The 15,103-nt window shown below is 46.7% G+C and overlaps 1 protein-coding gene across 1 annotated transcript in view; it reads left to right on the top strand.

Moving 5' to 3' along the window:
- Positions 1 to 14,359, top strand: part of LOC142582168 (protein turtle-like) — a 265,050-nt gene extending 250,691 nt beyond the window's left edge. The window contains exon 13 of the mRNA XM_075691563.1: positions 11,274 to 14,359. Coding sequence (XP_075547678.1) covers positions 11,274 to 11,303 — 30 coding nt within the window. The 3' untranslated portion in view covers positions 11,304 to 14,359. The remainder of the gene's footprint in view (positions 1 to 11,273) is intronic.
- Positions 14,360 to 15,103: the final 744 nt, after the last annotated feature.

The following is a 15,103-nucleotide window of genomic DNA, read 5'->3' as shown; positions in this document are numbered from 1 at the left end:
CGATCCGTGACAGTGCGCCAGCTGCCTTATTTTCGGTCCCAGAAGTATGGCGGATGTCCGCAGAAATTTCGAAGATGAAGGAAAGTTGCCGAAGCTCAGGTTCTGAGTACGAGGAACAGTTGTTCTTGAAAACGAACGTTAAGGGCGTGTGGTCGGTCAGAACGCAATAGCTACAGCCCTCAAAAAAAAAAAAAAACCGGAATGCTTGACAGTGCAACAGAAGGCCAACGACGAAGGTGCCTTACCGAGCTTCTGTAGGTTTGAGACGCTTTCAGAAGAAGCCCGGCAGCCTCCAATCTGTGCCATCGTGCTGCTGCAGTACTGCAGCCACTGCCGTAGCCGACGCGTCTACCGCAAGGCGAGTTGGCGCGTCGGGCAACGGATTAATCAGCAACACTGCAGTCGCCAAGTGCGTTTTGGCTTCCTGGAAGGAGTGTGAGAGTTATGAGGGCTAGTGGAAGGTAGGTGGTTTTTTGGAGTCGCGACGCACTAAATCTATAAGCGGTGGAAGAACTTGCGCACGGTATGGTATGAAGCGCCTGTGAAAATTCACGAGCCCCATAAACTTGCGCAACTTTCGGAAGGAGGTTGGACAGGGGAAGTCCTCGATTGCCCGCACCCGTGATTATAGTGGCTTGGTGCCTTGGGGGCAAAATGCGATGACCGATAAAGTCCAGGGCTTCAACTCCGAAATTGCATTTCGAGGGCTTCAGAACCAGGCCGTGTTTATCCGGTCGCTGAAATAGAAGGCGAATGCGCTCTTCGTGCTCTTAGTATGTGCGACTTGCAACGAGCATGTAGTCAAGGTAGACGAAAAATGAATGGAAGTCCGCGCGTAACCTCGTCCTTTATCCTTTGAATAGTTTGCACCGCATCCTTCAAACCCTAAGGCATACGGACAAACTCAAAGAGACCAAATGGAGTAGTGATTGCTCTCTTCGGAATGCCGCTGGTTTCGACAGGAATTTGGTGGTGCGCGCACACCAGATCGATTTTGCTGTATACTTTGGTTCCTGCGAGACGAGCGCTGAAGTCAGGTATGTGGGGAAGGGGATATTGATCCGGAGTGTGACGGCATTCAGAGTAATCACTACAAGGCCGCCAGCCGCCACTGTCCTGTTTTAGAACCAGATGCAGAGGTGACGACCAATTACTGGAGGAAGAACGAATAACGCCGAGCTGAAGCATGTGTTCGAATTCACGGCGGGCGACTTCCAACATTCATCCACCGAGCCTCCGTGGCCGGGCGGCGACAGGGGGGCCGGTGGTGGTGATATGATGCGCCGCCTTGTGTTTCACGGGAAGCGCATCATTTTGGGGCTTCGTGAGTTGCGGGTACTCAGCAACTATCTTGTGGTACGCTAAAACCGCCGAAACGAAGGGATGCCAGGTGAGGTGAGGTTGGACTGCAGGCCAAGTACATCGAGGGATGTGACGTTATCTTTTAGGTGCCGATCGCAAACACTGACATCTGGGTTGAAATGGCTGACGAATCCGCTCCCAGTATGGCAAAGCTGACGTCGACGATCCGGAGTCCAATGTCTAGCGTTATTGACCAGAGCCCATTCGACACGATGGCTGTGTTCACTACGTGGAGCGTGCGTGTGGACTTGCCACGTTGGCAATCTGCTGCCGTGGCGGGAACGATAGACAGCTCGGCTCCGGTGTCGACCAGGAGGCGGGTGCCGGTGATGCGGTCGACTACGAAGAATAGGCGGCTTGCGCGATGGTCGATGTCGCACGCCGCCGTTAGCGACTGGCCGGGCCGTTCCCCGTCCACGAGCAGGGCTGGGTAAAGCGACTTACTTGTTCGCGAAAGCGACGGTAGTACCAGCACAAGAGCCGCGGCGAGTCACTAGATGCGATGCGGGATTGTGAAAGGGACTGGTTGCGCCCAAGTTGGCCGCCAATGTTGCCACCCGTCGTCAGCTTCTCCAGTGCAGTGATAAGGCGGTCGTCTGTTTCCTCCAGGCGCGAGAGTCGGTCTCCTTTCTCTGAGACTCACATCGGCGATAGGTAGCTGTGCCGCAGGCGAGCAGTAGCATATGCAATCAGCGTGTGCAGCTAGCCGATCGAGAATCGCCTTATCGGAACCGGCCAGTAACATGCGTGCAGACTGTGAGAGGCGTTGCAAGAACACCTCGCGCAAAATTGGAAGCTGGCTCTCGTTTGCGGAGTGCTCAGCCAGTAACTAGCGCAACTGGTTCAGGAGTTGTGACAGTCGTTGGTCGCCGTGTTCCTCAGAGAGAAGCTGTTGAGCCTACGCTTTCGCGATGGCTCGAGCAGCTGCAGGACCGTGCGTTTCAGGTCATGGTATGCTGTTGCTGAGGGCGTGCCTACCAGAAAGTCACCGATGGCATCGGCGATGTCCGAAGGTAGCGCGGTGACGACGTGCAGGTACTTTGCTGTTTGTGAAGTGATGCACCGGAGTTGAAGACGGGCCCCTACTTGCATAAACCAAACTCGTGGATTTTCGGGTCAGAAGCTGAGAAGCCGAAGCTCTGTGCAATGACAGCAGGCGTAATCGTGACGTCGTCTCTGTCCGCAGGAGTGGGAGCAGCGTCGTCCATGGCTAATGTTTGAAACAATCGTAAATGTCCTGGGTAATCACTTGTTATGACCTAGGTTTACCGGAGGCAAGGTATACACGTTTGCACAGGTTGAGAATGGAGACTCGACTGGCTTTATTTAAACGGGGCATGACACAGTCACCCTACCTTTTGCGGTTTCCCGCGAGAAATTGTAGCAGAGGGTTTATTATGGCTTTACACGCATAAAATCTGGGCAGGAAAAGTACATTTCTGTCCAAAATATGAGCTAGAACTCGCTGGCTCTAAGCCCCGCCCTCCGGCGCTCACCGCCATATTGCCAAGCCACGTGTGACGCAATGCACTGCATAGAACGCAGCCGTCGTCTGTTACAAAATCGGCCACTGCGCTAAGTGAGGTCAGGGAATAGCTGCCGTTTCTTGCCGCATTTGCTGCAGATGTCGCGTGCCATGTCTTCGACATTGCCAACTTCGCGTGATAAAGCAAGCGAGGAATCTTTGTGCAGCACATGCAGCGATGGCGTAGTATACGTTGCGCATTTTGACTTCGACCTCATCGCCACCAGCTAAAGTGACGAAACACGGCCTCCGATATTCGCGCGCGCCGGCTGGCTTGCAGAAATTTTAGATTCCATGGACGAAGACCGCGTAGTAAACGTGGTCAACATAGATGGCGACATTGGTGTTGCGCTAAATGCTGCTGATGCCTTTCCGCACTCGATATCTCATGCGTTCAGCACTGCTTAGCCGTCCGTTCACGGGAGGCAAAGTCTGGTGCTACTTCGCACAACGCAAATTGTTACGCGCGTAGATTGTTTGCTGGCATGCATTTCTCTCGGATCCGTACTCAACAAAACTGCAATGCTGTTAAGCTGCTGCGCGTTCCCACCAGTATTTTTTCGCGGCGCAAGGATTTGGCGCAAGGATTTGGCGTGATGTACGCTTTCGTTGAACCTTTACTTCAACTTGCGTTATTGTACTCGATATCCATAAAACAAATAGCAAGGCTAACGTATCGCCGGGCGCTGCCTGCCGGATGGGTCGGTGCGCGAACACGGTCGGCACCGCGTCTGGCCGCAGCCTCAGCTTTTTCGCGGGTACCCAAACTCGGCAAGCAGGCGCAAATCGTCGTTGTAGCTGCCTGGCGTGAAATGTTCTGAGAACAATACAAAAGTGTCAGATAAGCGCCATTCCTTCCTGTTCACATTAATCTTCCAAGCCTTAAGTTATACGGGCTCCTTGGGGAACCTGAAGTACGATACGCAGCACTTCTTGCTCCGTTCGCTCTAGCACCCAACAGCGCTACATAGGCATTGCGGTGGCATCGTTTGAGCAGCTACAATTCCAGTGGCAAACTGAACAAAGCAGAAGTTTCCCGCATGCACGCACAGCTGATACACCGATTCTTCGCCCGCTCGACAGGCACGCAGCCTGTGACGTCACGGCTCATGAGCGTACCAATGTTACCGCGCTGTTATCCCGTTCCGGCGTAATATAAAAAAAATCAATTGCAAATTACGCGCTGGCTCAAATGCGCTAAAATTTTGCCAGCATGTTCATGAACGCGCAAAGGTTATCTCACACAATACAGATTAGGATCGAAAATTGGGCGTCATGCCCCCTTTAAATGTAAACGCAGGTTTGCCTAGTGGCTGTGGTGGCACCAGTCGGGCTGCCACCTCGGTTCTAAGAAAGAGCATAGGGCAATGACCCATGCTCTTTCTTAGACCAGGCAAACTGGATTTCGGAAGCGAGGGGCAATGACGCCCACAGCGAGGCACGGTGAAGAGACGGACAGTCGCTACAACCTCATGGTTCCACTGCACCCTCCTCCTGCGCTATGACCTTTCTTTTACCTCCCGTGGCGCTCGGTTACGCCGACGCTCGCCTAAGAGAGAGAGAGAGAAAATAATTCAGAGAAAGGCAGGGAGGTTAACCAGAGGTAGTTCCGGTTGGCTACCCTGCGCAAGAGGAAGGGTTATGAGGGATAAAAAGAGAAACAGAGTAGAAGGGGGAGATAGAAAGGAAGCGAGACAAGCACAAACAAAGCGCGTACACTACAGAGCGGTAGGGGGCGGCATTCTTAGAGTCTGTCCTGAAGCCCCGTAGACCACAAGAACCTTAATAGCGCGAGTAAGGCCTTCAACGCGGATGTTCTTTCAGAGCATTGGCCTAAAGCTTTTAGTTCTGAAAGTGTACGATTGTCCAACTGGTCCAGTACTCTGCACATCACTTGTCTCTCAGCACTGCATCGCGGGCAGACACAGATAATGTGTGCGAGCGTCTCGTCGATGTTACATGTGTCGCACGTGGGGCTGTTGGCCATTCCTATGAGGAAAGCATAGGCGTTTGTAAAGGCAACGCCTAGCCACAGACGGTAGAGCATGGTCTGTTCACGTCGTGGTAATCCAGACGGGAGGTGCATCCGTATGTCCGGAGACAACGAACGCAACCGACACATGGTGAAAGCATTTGAGTCCCACAGGGGCAAAGTACACTCACGGGGCATCAATCGCAGCTCAGCCGCAGCGTCTGTTCGCGAAAGCGGAATGAAGACTCGTTGACTACTTTCATGTGCAGATCGGGCGGCTTCGTCGGCGTGGTCATTCCCGCTGATGTTACAATGTCCTGGAAGCCACTGAAAGATAATGTTGTGTCCCTTGTCATAGATTTGATGATATATGTGCCGAATTTCTGAGGCCAGTTGTTCATTGGATCCGTGGTGCATTGGGCTTCGTATGCACTGCAGGGCTGCCTTGGAGTCACTAAAGACTGTCCCTTGTTGCGGTGGCTTCTGCTTAATGAAATCAAGTGCAGCACGGAGCGCCGCGAGTTCTGCACCCGTCGATGTGGTCACACATGAAGTTCTTAATTTGATTTCCTCAGATTGTGCCGGGATGATGACTGCAGCAGCAGAGCTGTTGAGTTTTACTGAACCATCTGTGTATACATGTTGCCGGAATCTGTGCACGTTGTGAATGTGCTCCAAAGTTGCTTGTTTCAAAGCTTGCAATGGCGATCCAGCTTTCTTTCTGATTCCTGGAATTGTCAGTTGAACTTGCGGCCGGTGCAGACACCACAATGGATCTGACAATCGTGTAGCGGGCGTAAATTCTGATGGCAAGTACGACTGATGTCTTACAATAGTTTCAGCAAAAGTTGAAAGTGGCCTTTTTGCTGGCAAGCAAGCAAGATGGTGTGAGGGAATCCGAGTCAGGTGTCGGATGTGCGCTCTCAGGACATCTGTAGCAATGTATACTGTCAAAGGAGCGTCTCTGGCTATGGCCACTGTCGCAATCGATGACGTTGTTTTGGGAAGACCGAGACAAGTCCTGAGTGCTTGGGCTTGCACGCTCTGGAGTTTGCGAATATTCGTAGTGCAAGTATTTCCTATTACAGGTAAGCTGTACCGCAGGAAGCCCAAAAACAGTGCTTTATATAGTTGCAATATTGACGGTACTGTTGCGCCCCAGGACTTCCCGCCGAGAAACGCAAGAAGGTCCACAATGGCGGCCAAACGCTTTGTCATGTACGAGATGTGAGGGCTCCAAGACAAGTCTCTATCAATGATGACGCCAAGAAATCGGTGCGTTCGTCTATATCGTATAATTTGGTCATTATTCCGCAAAGCATACGGGGACATCGATTTGGGAGTAAAAGCAACGAGTGCACATTTCTCAGCGGAAAGTTCCAGGCCTTGTCTTCCTAGGTATCTTGACACAGCCGTTGAGGCTTTCTGAAGTCGTGCGCGGACTTGTACACGTGTCACGCCTGAAGCCCATATGCAAATGTCGTCTCCATATACAGAGATCTGTACAGTTTGCGGTAACGAATCAGCGAGACCAACGAGCACCAGGTTGAAAAGGGTAGGACTGAGTACTCCGCCTTGCGGTACACCACGACTGGTATAGCTAGATGGCGTTGGTCCGTCTTCAGTCAAAATAAAGAGAGATCTTCCCTTCAAATAGTTGTATATCCAGCGAAAGGTGCGTCCACCAATCCGTACAACTTCTAAGGCGTCCAGAATTGCATGATGATCTACATTGTCGTACGCACCTTTAACATCAAGGAATAGGGCCGCAGTGATTCGTTTCAGATGTTTCTGGTGTTGTACGTATGTTACCAGGTCGATAACGCTATCTATTGACGAGCGGCCACGTCGAAAACCAGCCATTACCTCTGGATAGACGTTGTAAAATTCCAAGTACCATTCTAACCGTGTAAGGATCATTCTCTCCATTACCTTGCCGACACAGCTGGCGAGTGCTATTGGACGGTAAGATGACAATTCCAACGGGGATTTGCCAGCCTTGAGGAGTGGAACAAGCCGACTGGATTTCCACGTTATAGGGAGCAGGCCGTCACGCCATGATGCGTTGTATAGGCCAAGAAGGGCATCCCTGGCCTCTTGACCAAGGTTTGCAAGCGCAGAGTATGTGATGCCATCGTGTCCTGGTGACGAAGATCGCCTGCACCCAGCTAGTGCGGCCTCCAGTTCTTCGATGGAGAAAGCAGCGTCCATACGAGGATCTCGGGAGCAAGGGGGCACAGTGGGAATAGGTGCGCAAGGTGAATACGTGGACGCCGGACCCGCGATCCTTGCGCAGTAATCTTCGGCTACCTCGACTTCTCGGCGTCCTTGATGTAGGGCTAGAGACTTAAATGGACGACGCTGTTGAGGAGCTGATCGAAGTCCACGGATTGTTCTCCAGACAACCGACAGAGGTTTACGCGGGTCGAGAGACCCACAAAACGATTTCCAGCGTTGATTTTGCAGTGCAGCAAGGCGACGCTGAATTTTCTTTTGAATGCGTCTGGCCTCTCTAAGGTCATATAATTATTTAGTCCGTCTGTACCGTCGCTCCGCTCGCCGGCGGATTGCACGGAGGCTCTGTATTTCCGAATCAAAATCTGTGTATTTCTCTAATGGCCGATATGAGCGCATAGCATCCTGCATAGCCTTGGCGATCTCAAATTCTAGTGTGGACGAAACGCCTTCGTGGCATGCGTCTTCCATAAGTGATTCAAACACGGGCCAATCTATTGTTTGTTTAAAATTTGATGGAACGGATTTGGTGAGCGCTCGCCTAAGTTACGCCTAAGAGCTGCGACCTAAACAGAACCTTTACATCAAGCCTGCCTGCTACATGATAAAAATGACGTACAGCGCGGAGGACAGGACTGCGAGAGACGACATACACTGCGCTGACTTCTAACAATATTTTATTGCGTTGCCACATCGTGTGTATATATACAATAAGGGGCAACGCAATAAAGTATTGTTGGAACTCAGCGCAGTGTATGTCGTCTCTCGCAGTCCTTGTCCTTCGCGCTGTACGTCATTTTTTATCACTAATTAATTAAATTATGGGCTTTTACGTGCCAAAACAACTTTCTGATTATGAGGCACGCCGTAGTGGAGGACTCCGGAAATTTCGACCACCTGGGGTTTTATAACGTGATATTGGATTGTAGCGCGAAGTGACACGGACAGAGACTAGAAACAGACAGGACGAGCGCTAACTCTCAACTAAATTTTTATTACAACGAAGAACACACACACACACACACACACACACACAAACACACACACACACACACACACACACACACACACACACACACACATATATATATATATATATATATATATATATATATATATATATATATATATATATATACATATATAACACATTATATAACATTACATATATATATATATATATATATATATAATGTTCTTCGTATTAATAAAAATTTAGTTGAGAGTTAGCGCTCGTCCTGTCTGCTTCTAGTCCGTGTCACTTAGCTCTACAATCCAAGATCATGTTACCGTACCAACTCGCCCAGCTTTCTGTCCTTTTGCATTAAAGTTCTTTAACGTGCACCTAAATGCACCTAAACGTGCACCCATTGATATGCGGCCGCCCTGGACGGGATTCAATCCCACGACCTCGTGCTCAGCAGCTTAACACCATAGCCACTGAGCAACCACGGCGGCTTTCATTTTTTTTTATCATGAATAACCCCCCCCCCCCCCCCCCCAACTAGCCCAAACAACCACCTTAGTTCTGCCTGCTACATTCCTGAGGCTGCGCGACAGTTTATGTACATATGAAATTACGACTACATTTTTCTTCTCAGCAGGCTCTGAATTACTCATTCTTGTAGGCGCTCCTAATTTTACATGCTTAACATGCTTCCGCACGATCACGCGGATAGGCCTTCCTGAAAACCTGCCGCTCTCAAATGCTCCAGTTGTTTTAAAAAACTGTCAGAAGTCTGGTGAAAAGCCTTAGAAAGTGCGTGAAATAGGATCGAAAATGCAATGCCATTTTTCACCACTTTTGAATGTACGGAGTTATTGGTGTTTCTCCCATTGGGCAATACATCCGGCATACATGCTTTTCAGTTAACTTAAGCCTCGCATCTAAAAATTGTAACTCGTTCTTAGCTCGCACTTCCGTTACTTAGTGCTAACCCTCAGCCACACTTGTACAACACTTGAACTATGTTAGCAACCGTCGGTTTGAAATTATGAGTCTTCACAAAAAACTAAATTAAAATATAAATTATGAGGTTTTACGTGCCAAAACCACGGTTTATGAGCCACGCCGTAGTGGGGGACTCTGGAAATTTTGAGCACCTGAGGTTCTTAACGTGCACTTAAATCTAAGCACCTAAGTACACTGGTGTCTTCGCCCCCATAGAAACGCGGCGACTGTGGCCGGGATTCCATCCCACGACCTCGTGCTTAGCAGCCCAACACCATAGACACTAAGCAACCACAGCGGGTCCCATTCATAAAGATTAAGGTACCAGCAACATAGCTTAGCACATTCATCATTTGGTCATCTAGGTTATTTTCTATACTTCTATCAACCCTACCTATGAGAATTTTAGCAGTGGAGCAACTTTAGAACCATTGCAAATGCCAGATTTTTGTCGTTATAAATTTCCTTTCCGTTCAACAAAAGTTGAAGCTAAGTGAAATGAGTGAATCTCGAGAAAACTACTAACAGATACATCACTGATTCTAGAAAATTTGAGCTTATTGGTGACCTCGGTGATACACAGCTCAACACTTTCCATGAAATCATCATGTGGTATGTTATAGTATCGTTCTATAACATTGGTGCTAAAGAAATTACACTTACTATGAAACATTAGATTACCCTGTTATCTAATGCTTCATGATATAGCATTAGGTTACATGGTTTTGCTGTTTGCCTGTGCACTGATGACGCCATCGATGGGAAAGCACATAGGTATAAGTGTTTACTTAAGTATGTGTGCGTTTTCTAATAAAATTAGTTGAGAGTTCAGCGCTGTCCTGTGTCTTTCCTGCTTTTTGTCTTAGTCATCCTGCGCTGAAACTTGAAGATAGGGCCCGGGCTGTCATTTTCTGTCCTGATATTTGTGATAGTTGATATATATTAATTGCAGTGGCTCAGGCGCTAAGCAATAACACAGAGGACAACGATGCCACTCGCAACTTATGACTTCGTTAAAACTACGCGAATGAATAGTTGAGAAAAACCCTCAACATGTCACGCATGTGCAGAATCTAAGCTAATAATGACCAAGTTGCAGCAAACAGCGTCGCTATTCACGTGCCTTCCAAAAGATATAGCTCCTTAGCGGACGGTGCCACAGAATGACCACTTGACTTATTCACCGGTGTTCTTGATGATATGGTATGCTTCCGTATTTTCTCCTATAACTTTAGTACTGTTCCGGAACCAGATACCTGCGTTGTTGAACGATAGCAAACAGCCACTGTCCACACAACGATCATCCAAATATTTTCTGCCTTTCTTGTCTACATTTATACCTCTCCTAATCTAATATTTATACAACTTCCCGTCTGTCCCACATAAGACCGACCACACGAAAGGGATATTGGATAGAGAACAGATGTCAAACCAAATCAAATCAAATCATATTTTATTCTCCAGCAAGTATCTGGATGGTCACCTGGGCTAAAAGCTGTACGAACAGCTTGACGAAGGCCCAGGAAACCATTACATGGCAGCAGCAGACAGAACGAAATAACAATAGCAATACAGAAGTAGTCATCAATTCAAATATAGTACAGCAATCAAGTACAGCATCAAATCAAGTACAGCAATAACACAGAAGTTTTCTTAAACGACATATGAATAAATACGGATTACATGTGTACAAAGTATGTTCTTAGTTGTCTTCGACTAAAACCAGCACTATGTTTATGTTGTTTTGAGATAAAATGGCAGATTGTGAGCCAAGGATTGCAGCTTGTAATCGGTTCGATGTCTTGCGCGGTACCTATCTGTTTCCATGTTGGATGCCACATTCAAGGGCAAGTGGCGACCAGACGGAAGCCGCAACATCTTACTGATCTCCATGTCGGTTGTGCTTTTGTTTTGTTTGTTATTGTGTTTTTCTATTAATTATTTTTCTGCGTTCTGAGTTTCGGTTTGTCCTGCTTATTGTTATTATTATTATTATTATTATTATTATTATTATTATTATTATTATTATTATTATTATTATTATTATTATTATTATTATTATTATTATTATTATATTGTCTGAGACGCGGTGAAGGCAATCAAGACCGAGCAGTTGGTACTCATCGTCGCGTCTGCGTCCCCCTTCTTTGTGCAATTTGTGCGCTTTTGGTCGTCACCACGAAATGCGAGTAACTAGTTCCACTGTCGTCCCCTTTACTTTCGTGCAGAGTTTCAAGCCACTGGCCATTGGCAACTGAATCTGGGCTGTGACTGGCAGATACAGCCGCATTGAGTCGCAGCTGGACGCAGCAACACGGTGTCATCCAGGCCCGGCCTGCACTCGGCGTGAAGAGCGGCCGACCCGCGAAAGTAGGGTGACCGGCCGACCACAGCGGCATGGTCGCGGTGCAACTAGCCGGCAGAGTTTAGCGCTCCAGCTGAAACAAGGCTCTCCTTGCCGTTCCATGCAAACTGCGGTCGGTGCAAGACTATAGGAGGAACGACGGCGATCTCTTACTTTCCTACGTAGACGAGAGGAATCTGCAGTGACAGCAAGTGACTCTAGCCTTCTGCACAACAGACGGCCACTCGATTCCGCCAAGCCCTCCTGTGCATAGCTTTCTTTCTGTTCCTCGCTTGACACTGGAACACGAATTCAAAACTTGCCAACAGACATCGGAAGGGTGTCTTGTCACAACTATTCTCACTTATTGATATTGTAAAGCAAGTGTCACAATAATATCTGCATTTAAAGAATGCGAACGTCCTTTCTTTGGGATGATATGTGGTAAAACATAACTTGAAGGCCATGCAAGACCGCAAATCCTTTTGCAACAATGAAGCATCTTTTAACAAGAGAGTTTGGTTATACAACATGGCGGAATAAATTTACAACTGCTAGGAGCCACTCTTATCGACTAGTTTCGGATACTCTTGCAGCAATTGCGGGAGAGAGACTCGATATATCCTGAGTCTCTCTGCAGGTCTTTTTCATGACTGAAATTGCAATCTATTAAGATCACCAGCACCGTTCACGGGCTTCTTTTTCTCTATAGACTGGTGTGTATCTGCGGGCAAGGCAATCTGAACGTGAGCTTTTGCCGTCAACCCTGTTCTCTGATAGAGATGACAAATGATCATTTTACGTTTTCGTTATCAAAGTTTACAGAAACCAATAAATGATGATGCAGCAACAATTTGAAGAGCACGGCCAAGGCTATTCGTCATGCCTGAAGTGGAAACATTTTAAGGATTTTACCGAAATGCAGCATCCTGAAGCATATGTTGAATTTTTTATTGGTAATTGGGATGGAAGAGTGAATATGAGCTCGAGAGAACGTCAAAGCACTAAATTTTTTCTATAATACAGTACCTACAGCTTTGATGACAATATTACTACTTGTTGTTAAGACTGTACATCAATATTGTTAAAATGACTTACTAAAGTCTAAAAAATATATTCGCTTAATAGAAACGCGTACCGGCAAAAGCGTCGTGTTCTTCGATGATGATGTCGACAGAACACGTACATTTTTTCTTTTTCTTTCTTTTTTTTATCATTAACCATAGTCAGTGCTCAGTAACCGTCTCAGCAGATGAAGCTTGGCTCATTGCATCCGTGCGGCCCAGCGTTCTTCTCAAGGTTTCAGTGAGTCGCTGTGGTTCATCCCTACAACTTGAGATTATATTTTCGTTTCTGTAATAATTAGTAGGTGTGCATTTTAAATTATTACTGCCAAGGCACCCTTCCGACCACATAATTCACTGCATTTGTATATTCGACATTTATGTGCCACCGTTGCTCACGTCTGCACAGTGCTCTAGATCATGTTCGTGCGTGCACATGTGAAAATGCGTGCGGGTTTCCCGTTTCTTCATCCAGACACACCAAACCTCTAAGTCGTCCTACGCGTAGAACCTACGCCAGTTGCGAAGGAGCAGGACCTAATGGCAACCACGTGACACGTCTACACGCTTGGAAACATTTGCTACGGATGCTTCAGCGCTCGGACACTCAACTCTGTTGTGGATATTGCAACAGTGCGATCATCGACGTCAAACCAGGCAGCTTAGGTTTTATTTCATCTAGGTATTGCTAGAATTCCATCGCGATTGAGAACGGCAGTTTTCCATAGTTTAAAATTCATCTGGATCCATTCCTTCTGCAGTGTCTCTTTTTTTGTGTCTATCTGTGTGTTATGTGACGTGCTCAGATTTCGCGTTCTCCTGTGTGTAAAGTGTCTGCGGACTGAGTCAAATGGGCCCGTTACTACAGTGCATTCATGTCGATAGGTACAAGTGATGCTGAAAGAACACTGGAGCGCTCTTGTACTATGTTGTTTGTTAACATGCCACAACCACTCAGGTCAACAACAACAACAATAACTGCGACAAAATGGGGTGTGCTAAACAGCCCGCTATCCCAAAATTTCAGCTAAAACGCAGCACAATTTCAGCAAGTTCTTTCGCGCATCACATTTGAGCGCGCAAAGATAATTTATTGCATTTCATCCTGGGTGCTCTCCCATTAAAGTATACACGAGTAAACAGGTCGTTTGAGTTGCCTAAACGATCGTACTTCCCTTGAGAAGTGACATAGCTCTCTCATTTGGTGCTGCTATTATTGAAAAGAGTGAGGAAAAGGACATACTTTCACCCTGGTATTTTTCCCACTCATCACTCTTCCTGTCTTAGCTTGTCGCCAGCGTGATGAGGTGTCGCTCATGATATCATTGAATGTACCGTGTATTGATAACTGCGTGGCAGTGCCTTTCCGAGCGTAACATGTTAATTATTTATTTTCCTTTCATCTCACTGAAGATAAACACAAGTGGCGGCTTTAAGAAAATGTGCAATCTACATTAGTTTTTCCAGTCGTTGCCCTTACGAAACAGTTATGTGGTTGTTACAAGATAGCTTCCGTCTTTTATGCGACCCGTAGGTGCTTTAGTAGCGAGTCTTTCTACCCGCCTTCTTGTTTTGTTCATGCTAGGAGAAAGCAGTCAATCGCGATCCAGACAGCGCTGCTAACATCAGCAATCGCACACTTACAGGTGTAAGTGTGCGATTGCGATCTTTGCGATCTCACATAATTTTTATGGAATAATCATCAGCATCACTCGTGACGGAGGCATTTGAACCAGTTTTCTGATTTTACTTGATTCCTCGTTTCGTTGTAGTATCTCATCAGGGTGCAATTTTATAGAATTGCTGACATCGCCTGTCTTCTGGTAAAAAATGCTCTTCTTGGAAGGAGTTAATGCACATAACAGGGCATTGCTAAAAAAATAAACTTCTTCCCACTGTGTTCTCACTTTTCTCTGCGGTGCTTTAATTACTTTGTGAGGTCGTTCAGTAGTTACGGATATTAAATTGTAGTTTGCCGCTCCACAGGCCGAAATTCGGAGAATTTCCGTTGACTTATCAAAACGTTTGATGTTTCAACTCAAGAAAGCATGTATGTATGTACGTATGTATGTATGTATGTATGTATGTATGTATGTATGTATGTATATATATATATATATATATATATATATATATATATATATATATATATATATATATATATATATTCAAAAGTTCTATTTCCTTTCGATCATCGCGATCTTCTTCATGTACCCCATAGCTCAATGCCATTATATGCTCCAGGACTCCACTAGCTCTACACCGCCTCAGACAATAACTTTACTTGGGAAGTTGGTATGCATGCTATAGCAATGCTCACATTGATTATAATAAGAGCGAAAATAGAGTATATCAAAGTAAATGTGCATTTAAAACCGCAGACCAGCGACAAGCATTAGCTGCTGACGAAGGGTGACAATAATTGCCAGATAATCAGCTGCTCATTGTGCATGTTACATAAGATGAACACCTTTGTTTTTTCGAGATAGAAGGACTTACATGAATTTGGCCACTTCTTTTGACAACGTGACGAAAATGTTGCGTAGTGACATTAACGCGCCATAACCTTTCTTGTGGCGGCAAGATAAACTGCTCATCACATCGTGTCGCTTGATCAACTACTTTCCACATTTTGTAAAATGTTTCTTTC

Source organism: Dermacentor variabilis, chromosome 5, assembly GCF_050947875.1.
Source record: "Dermacentor variabilis isolate Ectoservices chromosome 5, ASM5094787v1, whole genome shotgun sequence".
NCBI classification, from domain to species: Eukaryota; Metazoa; Arthropoda; class Arachnida; order Ixodida; family Ixodidae; genus Dermacentor; species Dermacentor variabilis.
Note: the sequence above shows the minus strand (reverse complement) of the source record. Positions and strands in the feature narration are given on the sequence as shown.